Genomic DNA, 19186 nt, shown 5'->3' on the forward strand with positions numbered 1-19186 from the left:
AACACAGAACTTTATCATTATATAAAAAAGATTAGTAATATTTGTAACAATATAACTAATCAATGTAACAATCAATGTAACGATACAACTAAAGTCACCCAACTGAATGGGAACAATATACCACTCATTATATAGTAAATTTAAGCATGATTTTATATACACAATAGGTAACTAGTAAATATTTGTTGAATTGTATCAAGCAGAGCAGTTTGGGGTTTAGAGCAAGGAACAATCAACTACTGCATCAGGAGCTGGAGAGAAGGATCACAGTGGAAAGCAGGGATGAGATTAGAGAGGGCTTCAAATGCATTTCTCATTCGTTTTAATTTTGCTTTCAGTGTGGAGCTATGGATGGCTCTGGAATGAGAAAATCGACATGTTGCAAAGCATGAAAAGTAATTTCTACTTTTTTGTATGTTGTTTTAGAAGTAATTCTAATGTTATTTTCTTGAATGCTTTCCATCCCCAAATAAATTGTGCCTTTTGTGAATCGTGACCATTCTGTAATATTATATATGAGAATAGGTGACACAATGAAATATTTTATTCATTCTCCCAACTATCTTGTACCAAATTTTTAGAACACTTATGTAAACTCAGGTGCCCTCATTTGAAATACTTCTGGAGAATCTTTCTTCATTCTTCTGTATGTGATTAAAAGATAGACATTATACACATTCATTTAACAACTATTAATTAAAATCAACTATTGCAAAACATTTAGAATATGATTTTCTTGGGCTTGTTTTTAAATGAAGATAATGTATAGACTAGCAACTATAGTAAGTTAGTTTCCTTCCACCTCTTTGCTTTCCTTTCCTTACTTCTTACCCCCAGGGTTTAAAGTCCTGTTTTTAAGCCTCTTGCTGTTGAGTTGTTTTCCTTAATATCTGTCACATATATTTGACTGACACATTTATTGAATGTACCGGGGGTGGGGGGCCTTCATGCAGAGCCTTCTAAATTTTAAAGGCTTGTTTCTTTCTTCAGAGAAGTTGAGTCAAATTAATAATGGTCCTTAGAGAAGCAGGAAGCTTCTGGGTCTTGACAAACTGGCAGGGAGGCTCAGACAATGTCTCGCTGTAGCCTGGAGGCCGGGCGGATTTGATTGACCAGTTCTCACAAAACTGAAAGGCCTTCTTTTGAATGGCAGCCTGCCACCCTAAGTGTTTGTCAGTGTAGGCACTGAAGCAGAATAGCATTTGGAAAGCAAAATATCATTGTAAGTGAGAGAAAAGTTGGAGGACAATGGCTCTACTAGAGGCAGAGAAGAAAGGATGATGGTTTCTTGTGCTTCTATGGAGACATAACATCTCCTGAATTTATAGAAGGAATCTTATTCATTGAGAACATAAGTAGGATATCATTCATGTTGAACAAACCCATTATTAATCTCATAAGACCGTTGTGTCTCAGGTAAGTTTACCTGATATGGGAAGTAGTTCATTTCAACCATCTAATTATAGAAGAATGGGATGAGATGCAGTGGGTTTGGTAATAATAACAAAGTGAAAATGAGGTATAAAACCAACTGTTCTGTCTATCTTTGAAGGAAAGTCATAAAATCAGTGTTGATAAGTCAGTGATAGAAAAAATAAGAAATTTCTTTTAATGTATCTAATAAAACTGCTAAAGATATTTTGTCATTGAAATCATTTGGCTCAATTTCCCTTATATTGGTACTTATTGACCTTATGAACTTTGATAGTGGTACTTGTACAGCTGTTATTAAGTTTTCGTCTAGTAACTACTACATTTCTGATTTTCTAAGGTTGATAACTTGATTGTAAATAACAATAGTAAAAACTGAGATCCATGTGATCTTTTAGCATTATAGTTTATTTCACAATCTAGTAAGGCCAGAAGTTGACATAAACACTATGCTATCCAGAGACCATTCATTCCTATCTAACTTTGAGTTTATTTTTTTAATTTAATAATTTGCATAATAAACATAGATACTGGAAAGAAATATGCCTACTTTATTTAGGATTGTAGTCACTATTGACGTAGTAATATTTAACAAATGAATCATAAAAATTCAGGGCATATAGTGTGATGTTTAAGATTCTTATCAGTAAATATTGGCTAATTATATAAAAGATTGTTTCCAGAGTTTTAACAAATAACAAGAATTGGATTGTGGAGATACTATTTCTCATGAAGAACAGAATACCTGTTTCTTATCTGACCTTTTGAAATAAAATCTACTTTTTCTAACAAATAACTTTTACAACATGAATATCTTATGGGATATTTAAAGAGTTATGATTTTTTTTTAATTTGTGATTTCTTTCTAAGACATTTCTGTAATACCTGGAAGGCATATTTTTTGGAGAATAAAATAATCACCATACTTAATCATTTACTAGAAATTAATACTTTGACCTGATATTTTAAGTTGCTTCATTTTATTTTTAGAAAGATTAACCCCAAATTATAAATTTTTAGGAAGAATTCTGTAAGAACGTTTCTTGACATTTTATAATTCTTTGAAGTATCTACTAATAATCAATCATATTAAATACATGTTTTCAAGTTTAAAAAACACTGAAACTCCAGTATAGCCCTGATTTCCATAAGCTGAATTCTATACTAAGATCTTACCCTCAGATTTTTGGTAAGCATGTCTAGTCACTAAAGTTGCAAAAGATTCCTGTTGTTCGAATAGTTCACTCCTGAGGCAGGCCAGTGTCATTGACCCTAAGATCATCGTGGATGGATCTCAGTGTTTCTTTATTTCATTCAAAAAGTTCTAAATTATGCCTCTTTACATATCTTTAAAAGTAAAACCAAAATTGACTTGAAATAACAGTGAAGGATATTCACCTCTTTTTTTTTTTAAAAAGGGCCATGTACTAGGTAAATATGTAGAGTCATTTAAATATCTACATTTGATATTGTAAATCTTTTGTGAGTTATTTACAGCAATTGAATTGAGCTTATAGTTTCTGTATATGATTTCTGAGAAATACATAGTATGATTATTTCTGACTAGATTGAAAGCTTACATTTGTATTGTGGTATATATTAGTTATAAATTCTGTTTTGTTGTATTCAGTTGCATTGTTTTCATCAGGCAATTTATCACATGGGTATATGTGAAATTTCTTCATTTATTAAATTTCAGATTACGTATTTCAAGCCAGAGCAAGACTTAAACATTTTTCCATAAGTATAGCTGCAGGTAAACAAGCAATTTTAGCCCTGAAAATAGCTTCTGCTTCTGTCAACACTTTGTTTATTCTTTCTCTGAGATAAAAAGTTCAGTTTTCTGATATTTGTACCAAGATAAAGTCAGTAAACAAGATTAATATAGTGTGGAAAAGGTTGTCAGCAGCCCTGGCAAAGGAAATAAGTTGCCTGTACATAGAACATACTGTAAACTGAATAAAAGTGTCAGGTCCACCATGAGATAATGTGATCATGAACCTCTAACAAAGCATGACATAGGCGCAGTCGGCTTTTCTCATAGCCACTGTGTAGAAAATGGATTACTATATTCCAGGGTTACCCACTGGAATAGCATGAAAACCTCATTTTGAGATGAATGCAGGATGTAGTCCTGGAGTTGAGCCACATGTTTACCTATGGTGCTCAAACCATAGGGTTATTAATGTCATCATCTGTGCACATTTGCAATATTTGCATTTCTTAGAGTTTCAGTGTGTGCTGGCATCCACGTTACCCAACTGATACAAGACAAAATAACATTTTTGAAAATGTTCGTTTCTTCTGAGGGGTATTTGTTGCCTCATCGTGCCTTTTTGGATTCTATACGTTAAGTAGCACTTCTATAATTATAGAGGGATTTTTTTTTAATACAGCGGAGCATAATGTAAAGCCTTTTGCTGTCAGTTTATGTTTCATCAGTTGTGATGGTGGATTCATGCTGTTTTTATGTTCCCGTTGAGAACCCGCTATAGGATAGGAAAGTTGTGACATTTTCTTTAAAAATGGGAATAGCTTGCAATATCAAAAAAGTTGAACCTTGAATTCTTTCTCAGCTTTTTAATTTGATTTAGAAATAAAGGAATAAAATTTTTTCTCTTAAGTGAAATTATATTTTGTTCTATGTAAATACACAAATAATTCCTAACTTTATGGGAAAACTATAAAAAGGACTACTCACTACTTCCTTGACTTAAGTCTTTGTATGCATTTTTTCTGAAGTACAGTTGATTTACAATGTTGTGTTAGTTTCGGATATACAGCAAAGTGATTCAGTTACACATATATATATGTATATATTCTTTTTCAGATTCTTTTTCATTCTAGGTTATTACAAGATAATGAATATAGTGCCCTGTGCTATACAGCAGGTCCTTGTTGCTTATCTATTTTATATACAGTAGTGAGTATAGTTTAATCCCAAACCCCTAATTTGTATGCATTTAAAATGTGTGCATTATAATACATGTTATTTACATTTAGGAGTTAACTACAAACATGTTGGTCCTAGGAAATATCATCTTCTCAACACTAATCTAATTAAGTAAACCTTTTTTTATATACAGTTAAATATATTTGCAGTTGTACAGTATTTGGAAATGAGAGTCAGTGGTCTAGTTCTTAAGAAAGATTTTGTTTTTTCTGTTATGAAGGTACTTTTTAAATAGTCTTAAAATTCTAGCTGAGGAACGATGCTAGACTAAAACAAATAGCACATTGTTACCAGGAATTAAAGTATCTTTTGGTCCGTGCAGTTGTGTCTTAGGTTTTGAGAATCGTTATATTCTCCATTTCAGAGTGGATGTCCTCAAATGAAAACATCCCTGTTATTCACTGCCTTTTTACACACTCAACGGTGACCTGTTTTTGGTTTTAAATCTCCTTTCAGGTGACCACTCCTGGCCCAGTCAGTAACAAGAGAATGGTTCACTTCTCCCCAGATTCTCATCACCATGAGTGAGTATGCATGGTATTTATATAATCTTGTTGGGCTATTCTGTATCTTTCTTTTGGGAAATTGGTAGCTATTGCTAGTAAAGGTGGTTCAATTTAAATCTGTCTTATAAAAGAGTAAACATCATATACCAAGGACAGTAGTCCAAGAACAATTTAAATGAAACCCATGACAGAAATATAAAGAAAAGTTTTTAAGTAATCATTCTTTTATTTTACTTGCAGTAGAATTTGAAATTCACGTGTTACTGAAAGTCATATATAAGATTACCTCAAAGCGTTTAAATTTTCATTACATTAAGTAGCATCAAGCTCTCCTTCAACTCATCCATCCTCACTTCCTTCCTTCTACAACCCTTTCTAAGGTACTGAGATGAAGAGTGAGTCTTTTCCTCATGAATTCTCTACCCTCTTCTCCTGTCCAGCATGAGCTGTGATGGGACCAGAAAGTATTTGCATTTAGCACCAAAAGGAAGAGACTAATTTACTAGATAACTCCAAAAAAGTAAAGCTGTGGCTTGGTGAGTTATGGGGTGAATTTCTAGGTGCTAATTCTATTTCTAAATACATCTTTGTTGGAAAACCTGAAATAAGTTGTGTATTTTGGCTCAATACCATGTGTCTCCTATGAAGCTGGTTGCACTTGAGAAAGACCATTAAAGTATGGAACGATATGAATTAATTATTGAATGAATTTTTTCTGGAAAACAATTATATTAGGACCCATTAGGTTCTATTTTTTAAATCTACTTTTTATCAAATATAAAGCAGAAATTATTGTTCAGATGTAGCTTAATTTATAAATATTAATATAGTATAATTTATATGATATAAAATATTATCTATATAGATTATTTTTATATATTTACTTTTATAGCTTATGATATCACAACCTTCCCTCTTAATAGCTTATCTTACTCATTGTTTCATTATCCCGTAAAAGACCTTCTCTCTTTTTTCACTCAAACAGAAAAAAAATAAAAATAAAAATGGATAAAGCATTTTTTATCTCATAAGGACCACCAGGAGATTTGTATGTTTCCGTCTCGATTTTCTGTTCTGATAGAAAACAAATACTCAAGAAAGTAGATTTAGAGCTATATTTAAGCCAAAACTCGCATTTGGTAAAGATTGTAAATGCCCTGAGGGCAAACAATCTCTGTCACCATCGTAATCCAGTGCCAGTTGTTGAGTGAGGGAAGACATAAAAGCTTGTATTTAAAATAGCACAAATGCAATAATGTCAGTTGAGTATTGCTTCTGAAATTAGCCAGTATGACCCTCATTGTAATATCCCAACAACCCTTCCACACCCATCTCCCCATAAATAAGAGTTTCTGGGGATGGAACTTAGATGCCACCGTTTTTAGAGTTTCCCAAGTCATACCAATGTGTTTGATTACAATTCTCTTAACACTCGGGACTAAAACGGTCATTTTACTACCTCGCGCCCTACCTGCTATGTCCACTTTTTTTAGTATCTCATTCTAACCTCCTCTTTTCCACATCCTCCTCCATTATTTTAATTACAGCTCTGTTATCTTTTATATGGATCTTTCTGTCTCTACTCTCTCACTATTTCAGTACATACTCCTTACTTCTACTATTCAAGTTCAGTTCTGATCCTTTTATTTTCCTATTAAAACTTCCAGTATTGATTGCCTCTTGACAGTAGACAAACCTTAGCATATCGGTAAACACCTTCCACAACCTGGCTCCAGTTACATTTCCACTTTGTTATCTGTTATCTCTTCCTCCTAACACCAGTGGTCCAGCTGTCTACCTCTGTGCCCTGAATAGAACCTCTGCTGCACTGGCCCCTTTAGCCAGTGACTTTGCTCATTCATCTCCTCCTATCCATATCTGTCAAAACCCTATTTATTATTCAAGACTGATTGAAAAGTCATCTATTATATTTTTCAGGAGGTACTAGGTGCAAGTAACAGAGTATGAAACTAATGCTAGCTCAGACCAAAAGGTTTGGTTTTTCTTTTCCTCACACGAGAAGTTAGAAGGAAGGTGGCTCTAGGGCTTGCTACTAAGCTTAAGGATATTATCAAGGGCCAGACTATTTCTCTTTTTCTGCTTCATCACCTGTATTCATGTCCTAGAGCTACAGTAACAAAGTATCACAAACTGGGTGACTTAAACAACAAATGTATTGTCTCATAGCTCTTTTCTTTTTCCATACTTTTTCTTTTATTTCATTGCAGAATAAAATTCCTCTTGCGTTCTTGCACTCTCCCTTTAATTTTCTATATTCTTAAAATACTTTTTATTGAAGTATAGGTAACATACAATATTATATTAGTTTCATTTATTGAAGAAGCTGTCTTTTCCCCATTGTATGTTCTTGCCTCCTTTGTCATAGATTAATCGCCCGTATAAGTGTGGGTTTGTTTCTGGGCTCTCTATTCTGTCCCCTTGGTCTGTGTATCTTTTTTTGTGCCAGTACTGTACTGTTTTGATTACTATAGCTTTGTAGTATAGTTTGAAATCAGGGAGCATGACACCTCCAAGCTTTGCTCTTCTTCCTTAAGAGTGCTTTGGGTGTCGCACATTTCTGAAGCCTGGAAGTCCAAGATCAGGGTATCAGCAGGGTTGGTTACTTCCGAGGGCCCTGAGGGAGAATCTGTTCCTTGCCCCCTTCCTCACTTGTGGTTTGCTGGCAATCTTTGCTGTTCCTTGATTTCTGCTACATCACCCCAGTCTCTGCCTTCATCTTCCCATTGCCTTTGCCCTATGTCTGTATCTGTGTCCAACTTTCTGCTTTTTATAATGACACAGATACAGATATATAATAGCATTTTATAAGGTCAAATTGAATTAGGGCCCACCCTAGTGACCTCATTTTAACTTGATTACCTCTGTAAAGACCCTGTTTCAAAATAAGGTCACATTTTACAGTACTAGGGGTTAGGACTCCAACATATCTTTGGATGGGGGGGGGGACACATTTCAACACATAGCATCTTCCTGGTCTTTTTTTCTTATATGTCTTCACATTTACTGCCTCATAGTCTCAAGATGGCACCTATGGTTCCACATATCATGTCTGCATTCAAGGCAGGAAGAAGAGGGGAAGGACAGTACAAGCAGCTTTCCTCAAGAAACAAAATTATTTTCAAAAATCATTCACCCACCTTCCCTTAATTCTCATTGACCAGAACTGGGTTACTTGGTCACCCATAGTTGCAAGAGAGTTTAGGAATGTAGGTGTCTAGCAAAGGTTTAGATCAGTCATGATAGGTTTCTTGAGTCTGGCACATAGTGGCCCCTAACAAAATAAGGATAAGAAGAGGATACTCTCCATTGAGTAGCTGCTAACAAAATTTGTCGTACTCAGCTCACTGACTTTTCAACATTTATACACACTCTTCACTCCATACATACATACTGTGTGAAATAACCTTTCCTGCCTTTCCCAAAGAAGACCACTTCAAAGTCTCATCCAGTTACATCATCTGTCTCAAAATCTCATCCGGGACCTCTGAGTGACATGAAGCTTTAATCAGATCTGGCTATGGCTCCTTGTAGTATGTTGTATGTAGCATAAATTAAAGGTGACTGCATATAAAATATAGAATTGTGGAGAATGCAGCCTATTTCAACAAAAGCTCCTATTTGGTAAAGGAAGCACTTAATATACGTCCAATTTGGCAAGCAGTCCTTTTCTGCTTTCTTGGAGGACCTTTCTTGTTATTTATATGTAAGATCACAGCTGATATGTTCATTACCTCAGATGCCCTTTCCAGGGTGCTGCACAGTTTTTGCAACTCATTTCTTTTTTTTTTTTCCCTTCAGCTTTATTGAGATATAATTGACAAATAAAAACTTGTAGAATATTTAAAGTGTGCAACATGATTTTATGTATATTTATATACATACACACATTGTAAAAAGACTCCCACCATCGAATTAACACATTCATCAGCTCACATATTTACTTTTTTTTTTTTTTTTTTTTGGTGAGAACATTTAAGATCTACTCTCTTAACTTTAAAGCATACAGTACAATATTGTTAATTACAGTTGTCATTAATGTGCATTAGATCCTCAGGCTTTATTCATCTTATAACTGAAAGTTTGTGCCCTTTTATCAGCCTCTCCCCAGCTCCTCCACCCGACACCCCACCTCAGCTCCTGTCAACCACGATTCTACTCTGTTTCTAGAAGTTCAACTTTTTTTTTTTTTTAAGATTCCACATATAAATGATATCAGCCCTATTTATCTTTTTCTGTCTGGCTTATTTCATCTAGCATAATGCCCTCCAGGTTCATCCATGTTGTCACAGATGGCAGGATTTCCTTCCTTTTAAGGCTGAATAATACTCCATCGTATGTGTGTATATATTAATTGACCATATATGCATGCGTTTATTTTTGGGCTCTCTATTTTGTTCCATTGATCTATGTGTCTGTTTTTAACCAATACCATACTTTTTTGATTGCTATAATATTTTATATATATATATATATATATATATTTAGTATGTATTTTTTGAAGATAGTTTGAAATCAGGAAGTGTGATAGCTCCAGATTTGCTCTTCTTTATCAAGGTTGCTTTGGCTACTTAGGGTTTTTTATGGCTCCATACAAATTTTAGGATTTGTTTTCTATTTCTGTGAAAAATGACATTGGAATTTTTATGATTCCCTTCGCTCTGTGGATTGCATGGATATCTGTGCATAGTATAGATATTTTAGCAATATTAATTATTCCTATTCATGAATACAAAATCTCTTTCCATTTATTTGTGTCTTCTTCCATCAGTGTTTTATAGTTTTCGGTGTATAGGTGTTTCACCTCTTTGGTTAAATTTATTCCTAAATATTTTATTATTTTTGATGCTATTGTATATGGGATTGTTTTCATAACTTCTCTTTGTGATACTTTGTTGTGAGTGTATCCAAACACAGCCAACTTATGTATAGTGATTTTGTGTCCTAAAGCTTTACTGAACTTGTTCATTTGTTCTAATAGCTTTTTGATGGAGTCTTTAGGATTTTCTATGTGTACTATCAGATCATCTGCAAATAGAGACAATTTTACTTCTTCCTTTCTGGTACGGATGTTTTTACTCTCTTTTTCTTGCCTAATTTCTCTGGCTAGGACCTCCAATATCTGTTGAATAGAAGTGGCAAGAGTAGTAGCCATCCTTGTCCTTTTCCTAATCTAAGAGGAAAAGCTTTCAGCTTTTTACCATTGACTATGGTGTTAGCTGTGGGGTTGTCATATATGGCCTTTATCATGTTGAGGTATATTCATTCCTTCTATTTGTTGAGAGTTTTTATCATGAAAAGATGTTGAATTTTATCATTTGCTTTTTATGCATCTATTTCGATGATCATAACACTTTTATCCTTCGTTTGGTTAATTTGATGTATCACATTTATTAATTAGCAGTTGTTGAACTATCCTTGCATCCCTGGAATAAATCCCACTTGATCATTGTGTATGACCCTGTTGAATTTGTTTTGCTAATACTTCGTTGAAGATTTTTCTATGTTCGTTGGGAATATTGGCCTGTAATTTTCTTTTCTTGTAGAATCCTTCTCTGGCTTTGGTATCAGGATATAATGCTGGCCTCGTAAAATGAGTTTGAAAGTGTTCCCTCCTCTTTGATTTTTTGGAAGACTTTGAGAAGGATTGGTATTAATTTTAAATATTTAAATATTTCATGGAATTCACCAGTGAAGTGATCTGGTCCTGGACTTTTTTTGGGGGGGATAGTTTTTGATTACTGGTTCAATCTGCTTCCTAGTAATTGGTCTTTTTAGATTTTCTGTTTCTTCGTGATTTCAGTTTTGGTAAATTTTATGTTTCTAGGAATTTATTCATTTCTTCTAGGTTATCTGATTTGTTGGCAAATAATTGCTTATAGTAGTTTCTTGTGATCCTTAGTATTTTTATGTAATCAGTTGTAACAGCTGGGAAAGTAGGTAGTTAAGACCCTTCCAGGGAGAACAAAGATGGGTGTTTTGCCTGCTCCCTCTACACTGAGCTTAGGTGTATTGCCATGAGGGGACATTGTTCCTGTGTCTGTTTAAAAACTGCTTCTTTGTTTGCTGTAGTCCTTTAAGACTAGTGAATGCAAGCTCCACTGGCTGTCAGAGCCAGGAGATCCAGGGCCTGTCCCTCAGGTGGCAGCTGCAAAAGCTGGGGCACCAGACATGTGTACAAGCTAGCAGCCTGGTTTTGTTGTTCCAGCAAGCAGGAGTGAGAAGGCGGGGGAAGCCCCCAGCCCCCTGGACTCTGAGGAGGATGGCAGCCAGCCCCTAGATGCATCCTCAGTTAGACTCTAGAACCTCAGGCGGCAGCTTGTAAGGTTTGCCACCAAACCTTTGCCTTCCAGGAGAAGACTGGGAGATGGACATTTTTAGGCAAACATCCGGCTCCCTCTGGGCTGAACCCTGAGGGACAGCCACAGAGAGCGCTCACGTGCCCATTAAGAACTGCTTCTTTCTTTGCAGTCCTTTGAGTCTCAGAGCTGGGTGCTTCGGGGGCCCTACCCTCAGGTGGGAGTCTTAAAATTGCCTTTCTTCCACTTTAGAAAAAAAAGATGCCCTCTCAGTTCTGATCTGATCTTGGCACATTTCCCTGTAGTGTAAAATCCTCTTGGGTTCCAAACAGGAGGTCATTCATATTGTACTGATAATGATGTTGACAGATTAAATCAAATGACTAAGTCACAAAGCTTTATGCAGTTTAGGTAGTTACTAATTCTTTGTTTTCAGCATCTGGTAGATTATTAAAAATACCGCTTAATCTTGAAATCATTGTGTGTGATATTTTTTGGTGTAAAACTCTGAAGGAGTTCAATAATCAAGTGTTGGTTCTAACCAAATTCCTTTTATTTCCATTTGTCAATTTATGTGAACAAGGTTTCTGAGCACTCAAATTGTTAAAAATAACAGTAGAATTGATGCTAATGGTAATATTCATCAACGGATATGTGAACTAATTTGGGGGGAAAACGTGTTAATGATAGCTTTCTAATAAAATTTTATTTTTATGTTTAGTATTGTCAAAATGTATTTATGTTGGTTTAATTGAGTACTAATGAAAACTATTTCAGACCTTAAGTAACTGATGGTTATCAACTAACAATTATTATTAGCATTGACTGACTTATAAACTTTTCAAAATAATTTTTAATCTAGTTTTATAGTCACAGATCCTTAAGGAAATGTTATATGTGTATTTATATACATATGTATATATGTTATATAGATATACACACACATTTTTGTTGCAGAAGACTATAATAGGATAACTAATTAAAGACTTTCAAGGGCTTCCCTGGTGGCGCAGTGGTTGCGAGTCTGCCTGCCGATGCAGGGAACACGAGTTCGTGCCCCGGTCTGGGAAGATCCCACATGCCGCGGAGCAGCTAGGCCCGTGAGCCATGGCCGCTGAGCCTGCGCGTCCAGAGCCTGTGCTCCTCAATGGGAGCGGCCACAACAGTGAGAGGCCCGCGTACCACAAAAAAAAAAAAAAAAAAAAGGCTTTATACTTTATATATATATAAGGCTTTATTCTTTGTGTACTGCCCATTTCACCACGAATAATTTTCTTAAGTTGAGATTTAATAAAAAAATGTTTACTGCTATGTCAAGAATATTCTTAAGTGAAACTGGCTTTTTTGTTTTCCCCCTGCAAGTTCATGGCAGTGAGGAATACAGTGACTACTAGTTCAGTATTCCAGGGACGTCCTCACTCCCGCCCAGGGCTGCACAGAATACACTTTGAAGACAACACTTTGAGAACCACAGGCAGAGATAGAACCAAGAATACCAAAATTCACGTATCATCCTAGGTCCTGAAGCTCCTGTGGAGCTCCCTGTCAATGTCTTCTACATTGACACATGTGCCTTAGCCTTTTGGCATCCTCAGTTGTAGTTGCTGCCAAGATCTAGTTCTTACCTAGTATATGGCTTCTTCTTAATACGCTATCCTCTCACCTTAATTTTTATTCCCATGTCTTGCTCCATGAAACCCTATTATAGAATACTGAGTTAGGAGTTTAACAGACATTTCTACTTCCCCACTCCTCAACCCACCCCCTTTCTGTTATATACTTCTTCATACTTAACAAGTCTCTTCAATAGAGCAGTTATGGTTCACAAGGAAGATGTTCAGTGTAGAAGATTATATTCCATTTCCAAAGTTCATTCGAATTTTCAGTGATCATCTGTAAACTAGTGGTGTCCGATAGAACTTTTCACAGTAATGGAAATGTTCTGTATCTGCACTGCTGATGATGGTAGCTGCTAACCATGTATGTCTAGGGCACTTGAAATGTGGCTAATGCAACTGAGGAACTTAATTTTTAATATTCATTTAAATAGCCATAGATGACTAGTAGCTACCGTATTAGAGAGCACAAGTTTAGACCATGATGTGCACAGGACACACTAAGTTAATATAAAATTATGCTTCTGAGTCAAAAAATAGAAACTCTATAAAAAATAGAAACTCTAAAAACCAAAATCTGTATTATAAACTGCTGTGGCTCTTTCCTTTTGGAAAGTACTTCTTTAGGAGACCTCAGTTGAGAATTTTGAGGTTGGTTTTGTCCTTTTGCATAGCTATAATATCATTTGACTTCTCATGAAATCCTGTACATTTCTGCTACTTGTAGTTCAGCACTGTGGGTGAGGGCAAGGGATTAAGGAACAGTGAGAAGGAATTATTGTGGAGCTCTGAGTCTGCAGAGATTTTAGTTCAAAAAACCTTGTTCCCTAAAGCTTTATTATCTACTTCTTACTTAAAAGGAAAACAAAAAACTCCCTTCTACTCCACAGTTACCAACCACATTGCTCTGCTAAAAAGAAAGCTATAGCGAGGGCTCCATAGGTGATGGCTAGTCCCATTATCAACAGGGCAGGTGAAGATTAAATGAAATAATGTGTGTCAGGCTCAGTTCTTAGACATCCCCAAACTGCATCTGTATCCTAGAGGGAGAAGTGAGCCCAGAAACCACATGCAGCCCCTCGGAATCTTGAGAACAGACAGGCCATCCAGCTCTGTCTCTAGGTCTAGCCATCCCCGGCAATTGATCAATTTCAGACTCTTCTGCGTCCCCTCCTCCCAGGTGTGCGTTTCACGGTTAGCCCCCTCCCTCATAAGTCCCCTTGGGAATCTTGGCTCCAGTGTAAATAAATGCCTCTACAACTTCATCCTCTTTCACGGCCTTTTTTCCTCTGCTGTCTTTACATAAATTTGACTCTTTGGATTTCAAGGACACTACTTTCTCTAGATTTCCTGATTTGTTCATGTTTTCACTAAAAAGTTATTAAGTAACCTTTACATTCCATGAGTCCATTAAAAAAGAGAAAAAAAGAAAACGGAGCAAAAGGGAAAAACTCCCCTCCCCCAAATTACGATAACTGAAGGCAGTGAAAGAGAATGGTGGTTAAGAATCCAGGGTGTGGAATCAGACAGCCTCGGTCCCAGTCTTGACACCAGTGCCTGCTAGCTTTGTGACCTTGAATAGCAATAGCACTCTTCCGTAAGGTGTGAGGTTTGAATGAGGTAATCTACATATGACCGTTACCACGGTTCCCAGTAGGTATCAAACATTTACTGAGATACCGAGTTGTGGGAGTGTTTTTACTGCTACTTCTGTTATTACTACCACTACATTTCCTTCCAACTACTATTACTGTTCTGTTACTACAGTTATCATCAGTATCTCTTTCTTAAGGACCTCCAATTTTTTTTATCAGGATAAATAAACAACTACAATATATGAATATAACTGCTTTAATGGAGACATGTGCAAAGGTATTGAAAGCTTAGACAAGGAAACATCTAAACCTAACGGGGTGAGTTAGGCACCTGTGCCAGTCTTTTTTTCTGCCTCAACTTCTGCTACCCTAACTGGTGACAATATGTATAATAGTTAAAAGGAACATGAGCTTTGGAATTGAATATATAGGTTTGAATTCCAGCTCTGCTACTTTGTTATGAAATCTCTGGCAAATCACTCAACCTCCCTGAGCCTGTTTCTTCACTTGCAAAATGGGGGTAGTACCTATCTTGTGGGATTCTTTAAAGATTAAACGAGAACACTGCCTGTCTTTCAGTAAAGCTCAATAAATGTTGGGTTCTCCAGTTGAAACTCTCATACTGTGAATCTCTTTCACCAGGAAGAGTTCAGTCCCTTCAAAGAATCACCCGCTTAGCTTAAGCCCACCAAGAATAATCTCCCCTTCTTAAAGCCAGTTGTGCCATAAAACACAACCTAATTGTAGGGGTGACTATCCCATCATATTCACAGGTCGTTCCTACGTTCAAAGAGAGCAAGTTGTGCAAGGGTGTGGATCACTGGGGGTCCTCTTAGAATCCTGCCTACCGTCCTGTTCCATAAACTCCTAACCTTGGATCAGTCTGTGCAGCTACCCACATCCACTGCTCTTCTGCTGAGCACTGGTGAATAAGATCATACAGAGTGAAGTAAGTCAGAAAGAGAAAGACAAATCCCGTATGCTAACACATATATATGGAATCTAAAAAAAAAAAAATGTCATGAAGAACCTAGGGGTAAGACAGGAATAAAGACACAGACCTACTAGAGAATGGACTTGAGGACATGGGGAAGGGGAAGGGGAAGGTGGGACGAAGTGAGAGTGGCACGGACATATATACACTACCAAGTGTAAAATAGCTAGCTAGTGGGAAGCAGCCACATAGCACAGGGAGATCAGCTCCATGCTTTGTGACCACCTAGAGGGGTGGGATAGGGAGGGTGGGAGGGAGACGCAAGAGGGAGGAGATATGGGGACATAAGTATACGTATAGCTGATTCACTTTGTTATACAGCAGAAACTAACACAACATTGTAAAGCAATCATACTCCAACAAAGATGTTAAAAAATTAAAAATAAAATTTAAAAAAAGATTATATGATTTGTTGCTACACAGATATATAATCTTGAACTTCAGTAGATCTTTCAGCAATGCTTTAGCATGACCTTCCGTAACAGTTTATGTGTCCCCCAAAGCTATTCTATGTCTTGTCACCAAGCCCCTGTTATAAGCTGCCCATCTCCCCACTACCCCCAAGAACTTGACCTTTTCTTCAACTTTCCAAAGTAAGGCTGTTAGTCACAAATTTGGATGAACTTATCCAAATATACCTTCTTTCACTTTCCTTTGTCTTAGTATTAGAGGAAATGATTTTTCTTCTGTCCAAGGCTGATTCCAGCACCTGTGTCTGTGATTGGAAAGAACTTTTTTTTCTTCCAAAAACTTCTTTCATTATATACTACATTTTTAAACCTCTTCTTTTCCATTTTTTTCTGTTCTCTCTCCCTCTCATACTTTGAAAGCCTAACTCGTAGAAAGAGTGGATTATACTATACCCACTTAACTTCCCCACATCCCACTTCTTCAGTACCCACCTATGACACTATAATCCAGATTCTTCCCACACCGCTTCCTGGACACTTCTCTGGAAAAGGTCACCAGTACCTAGAAATAATAGCAAAGGAAGAAAAACAAATTAACTGTCAACTTTAGGAGAAACAAAAAGAAAAATTCAGCAGCACAAAGTATTCATGTAGTCATAATATCTGTATTCACAACTGATTAATTAAAAATGGTGTTATAACTGGAAATAGGGGTTTGAGAGTTCTAAAAGAGCTAAATTTACAATAATAGAAAGTCAGTTATTAATGTCTAAAATAATCACAAAATATCAGTATAACCATATTCTGTAGAAATACATCATTAAATACCAAACGAAAAGGCAGAAAGAGTTGGCAGTGGTTTCTCTGAACAGAGCTTAGGGGTCAGGATAGATGAAACAAACACTTTTTGTTTATTTGTTTTGTTTTAACTGTGTATATGCATTTGATTTTCTAAAAAATAGTTTTCTGTAAAGAAAAAGTGTACAATCCATAGCAGAGGAGAAATTTATCAGTCAAGTTGTCAGGGAACTGCAGTAAATAGTTAGTTGCTAGTTGGTGATTAATCCACATGTCATTTACAAATAGCAGTAAGTGTCCATTCCCCCAGCAAAAATGGAATCTGACCTGCCAAAGAGCATTACTGTCTATGAGCTTGAGAAATGTTCCGGGAAGAGCATAGACAAAATAAGAGCATATTAATATAGAGGCTGTTTATTCCCAGGTTTAGTAAGGAGAATACGTAGAAGTGTTGGAGGGAACCAGGAAATGTGCTCTTTCCACGTGAGCCCTTTGTCCTTTGTGGTATGGTGCGCTGAGCACCTTGGGCAAATAACCTAGCATCTGAGCCTCAATCATTCCTGCAGCTGGAACATGAGAATAACCTTGTAAGGTTTTTGTGAGGATGGGAAATAATACATACATGTCATGTGTCTGAAGAGTGCTTGGCACATACCTGTACTCAATATGATGAAAAAATAGATAGCATTAATAATAATATTAGTATCATTCCCTATGATTGTGGGCTTTTACTGGTTTATTTCCCACAGTGTCTCTCTCGATTTCCTTGATGTTTACAGTTAGTTTTTAAGCAGAATACCGGCCAGATGACCGGGCACACAGCTAATGATAACTCCTATTGAAAAGGTATCACCAGATAGACTATTAGAAGCCCAAGTTGTAGCTGGAACAGTATGGGGTGGGCCAGGCAGGGTGAGGCACAGTGCAAGAATGGAACGTTTCAACTGTGCCATGACTTATATATCTCCAGTGTTGTTGTTGAATTTGTTCTCAGCCAGAATCCAGAATCCCATGGAAGGAATGGGATCAAGGGACCTTCAGCTGATGCTTTAGAATTCACATCAAGGGCCTTGTGTGACTGTTGCTCGAGACACAGCCAGAGGATATAATATTCTTGTATTTTTAATGTTTTTTAAAACTCCAGCAATCAAAAGGTCATCATTTGTTGTAATGATGCTGTAATTAAGTTGTGGTAAGTGATAGCATTTGTAGATTTTATAACCAGAATCGATTCATAAAATGAATACAGTCCCAGCAGTTTATGTTAACATAATTAAATGGAAATGTAATTCTAACTGAGTTTGCTTATGAAACTGAAAATTACTGGGTTATGAGCACTTTTACATTTCTGTCAAAATTGGTGTAAGTCTAGGATTACATGAAATATCCATTAAAATACAGCATATTTTAAGGCTCTGTTGCTGGTGGCATATACGTTTCTTACAGCACATGCAGACTGATCACGTGAGAGCATGTGCTTTTAGTGAGTTTCCTGCTAACTCCTTTTCTCTTTCCTCTGCAGCCATTGGTTTAGCCCTGGGGCTAGGACAGAGCATGGCCAGGTAAGGAACATTCTAATCCAAAAGGAAGTTACTCAGTCTTTCAAATATTTAACTATCTCCCTTCAAGGTAGTAGATCAGTTTTATGAGAAAGGATAAAGTCCCAGGTTATTTTAAAAGGAGTTCATTGTGCCGGTGCTGATACATCACTAGTTTGTAGGACTTCACCGTTCACATATGTTTTTCGCAAAGTTAAGGTACCAAAATAGTACATACGCTTGAAAAAATTGCTTTGTATTAAACAAGATCAGCCAGCAAGAGAATATTTTTATTTTTGAAGTTTTGAAGGTGATAATGGTTTCTTACAAGCGTACGTTATATTTCTAAGTGAGTTTTTAAAAAATTTTTTATTAGTTTCATGGCAGCACAATGATGAGTTGACTTAGCAAGAACTTGACATTCATTTTGGTTAACTTTACATATAAAATAAGTAGTCTGTCTTCTTTGTTGAATGTGTTAGTTCTCTCTCTGCAGCGTGATAAGGTAATTTAGGGCTTAAAATTTTGATAAGTTGTAAAGCATATATGTTTTAGGCTTTGCATCCTTGTTAAGCCTTTTTTTTCATTATGGATTCTAAGAGTTATTTTTTAAGTGGGTCAATAGTACGATATGTAAGAAATACCTTTAAATATATGCGAATGAAAAGCCTCAAATCCACACGGATCATTTCTTCTGAGGGGTAGGTAGGTAGGTCGGTAAAGAGGAGATTGTGCTTAGTAATGGTAATTGGTAACATTATTTTATGTATTGGTGATGTCTTATTTCTTAAGCTGGCGGCAGGTCCAGAGTTGGTTGCACATACCATAGTTCCCTTTTCTTATAACAGCAAAGTGCCAAATACTTCATTATAAGCTATACTATATTTCTTAACACACATGAATCTAATTAAAGAAAAATATGTGAATTCAGTTTAATGATTTTTTGTAAACTTGGCCTTTTTCCATGAGAGCAATTTGCACCTTTAAATATATTTCTCACAATAATAGAATATATACCATTATTTCTA

At 36.1% G+C, this 19186-nt stretch overlaps 1 protein-coding gene and 1 long non-coding RNA gene across 13 annotated transcripts in view; both read left to right on the top strand.

Annotated features, from left to right (window-relative positions):
* The window catches only part of GPATCH2 (G-patch domain containing 2), a 181517-nt gene that overhangs the window by 96442 nt on the left and 65889 nt on the right, over positions 1-19186 (top strand). For all 12 annotated transcript variants that reach the window (XR_004483869.2, XR_004483870.2, XR_007476655.1 and 9 more), the window contains exons 6-7: positions 4841-4908; positions 18143-18182. Coding sequence is in view for 7 of the 12 variants with exons in the window: in XM_004271031.4 (XP_004271079.2) it covers positions 4841-4908; positions 18143-18182 (108 nt within the window). In the remaining 5 variants the exon portion in view is untranslated. The remainder of the gene's footprint in view (positions 1-4840; positions 4909-18142; positions 18183-19186) is intronic.
* On the top strand, positions 4923-18136 carry LOC125964068 (uncharacterized). The gene is made up of 3 exons (XR_007476669.1): positions 4923-5426; positions 14638-14736; positions 15192-18136. It is a non-coding gene; the product is annotated as an uncharacterized LOC125964068 (long non-coding RNA).

The sequence above is a fragment of the Orcinus orca genome, chromosome 1, assembly GCF_937001465.1.
Source record: "Orcinus orca chromosome 1, mOrcOrc1.1, whole genome shotgun sequence".
NCBI classification, from domain to species: Eukaryota; Metazoa; Chordata; class Mammalia; order Artiodactyla; family Delphinidae; genus Orcinus; species Orcinus orca.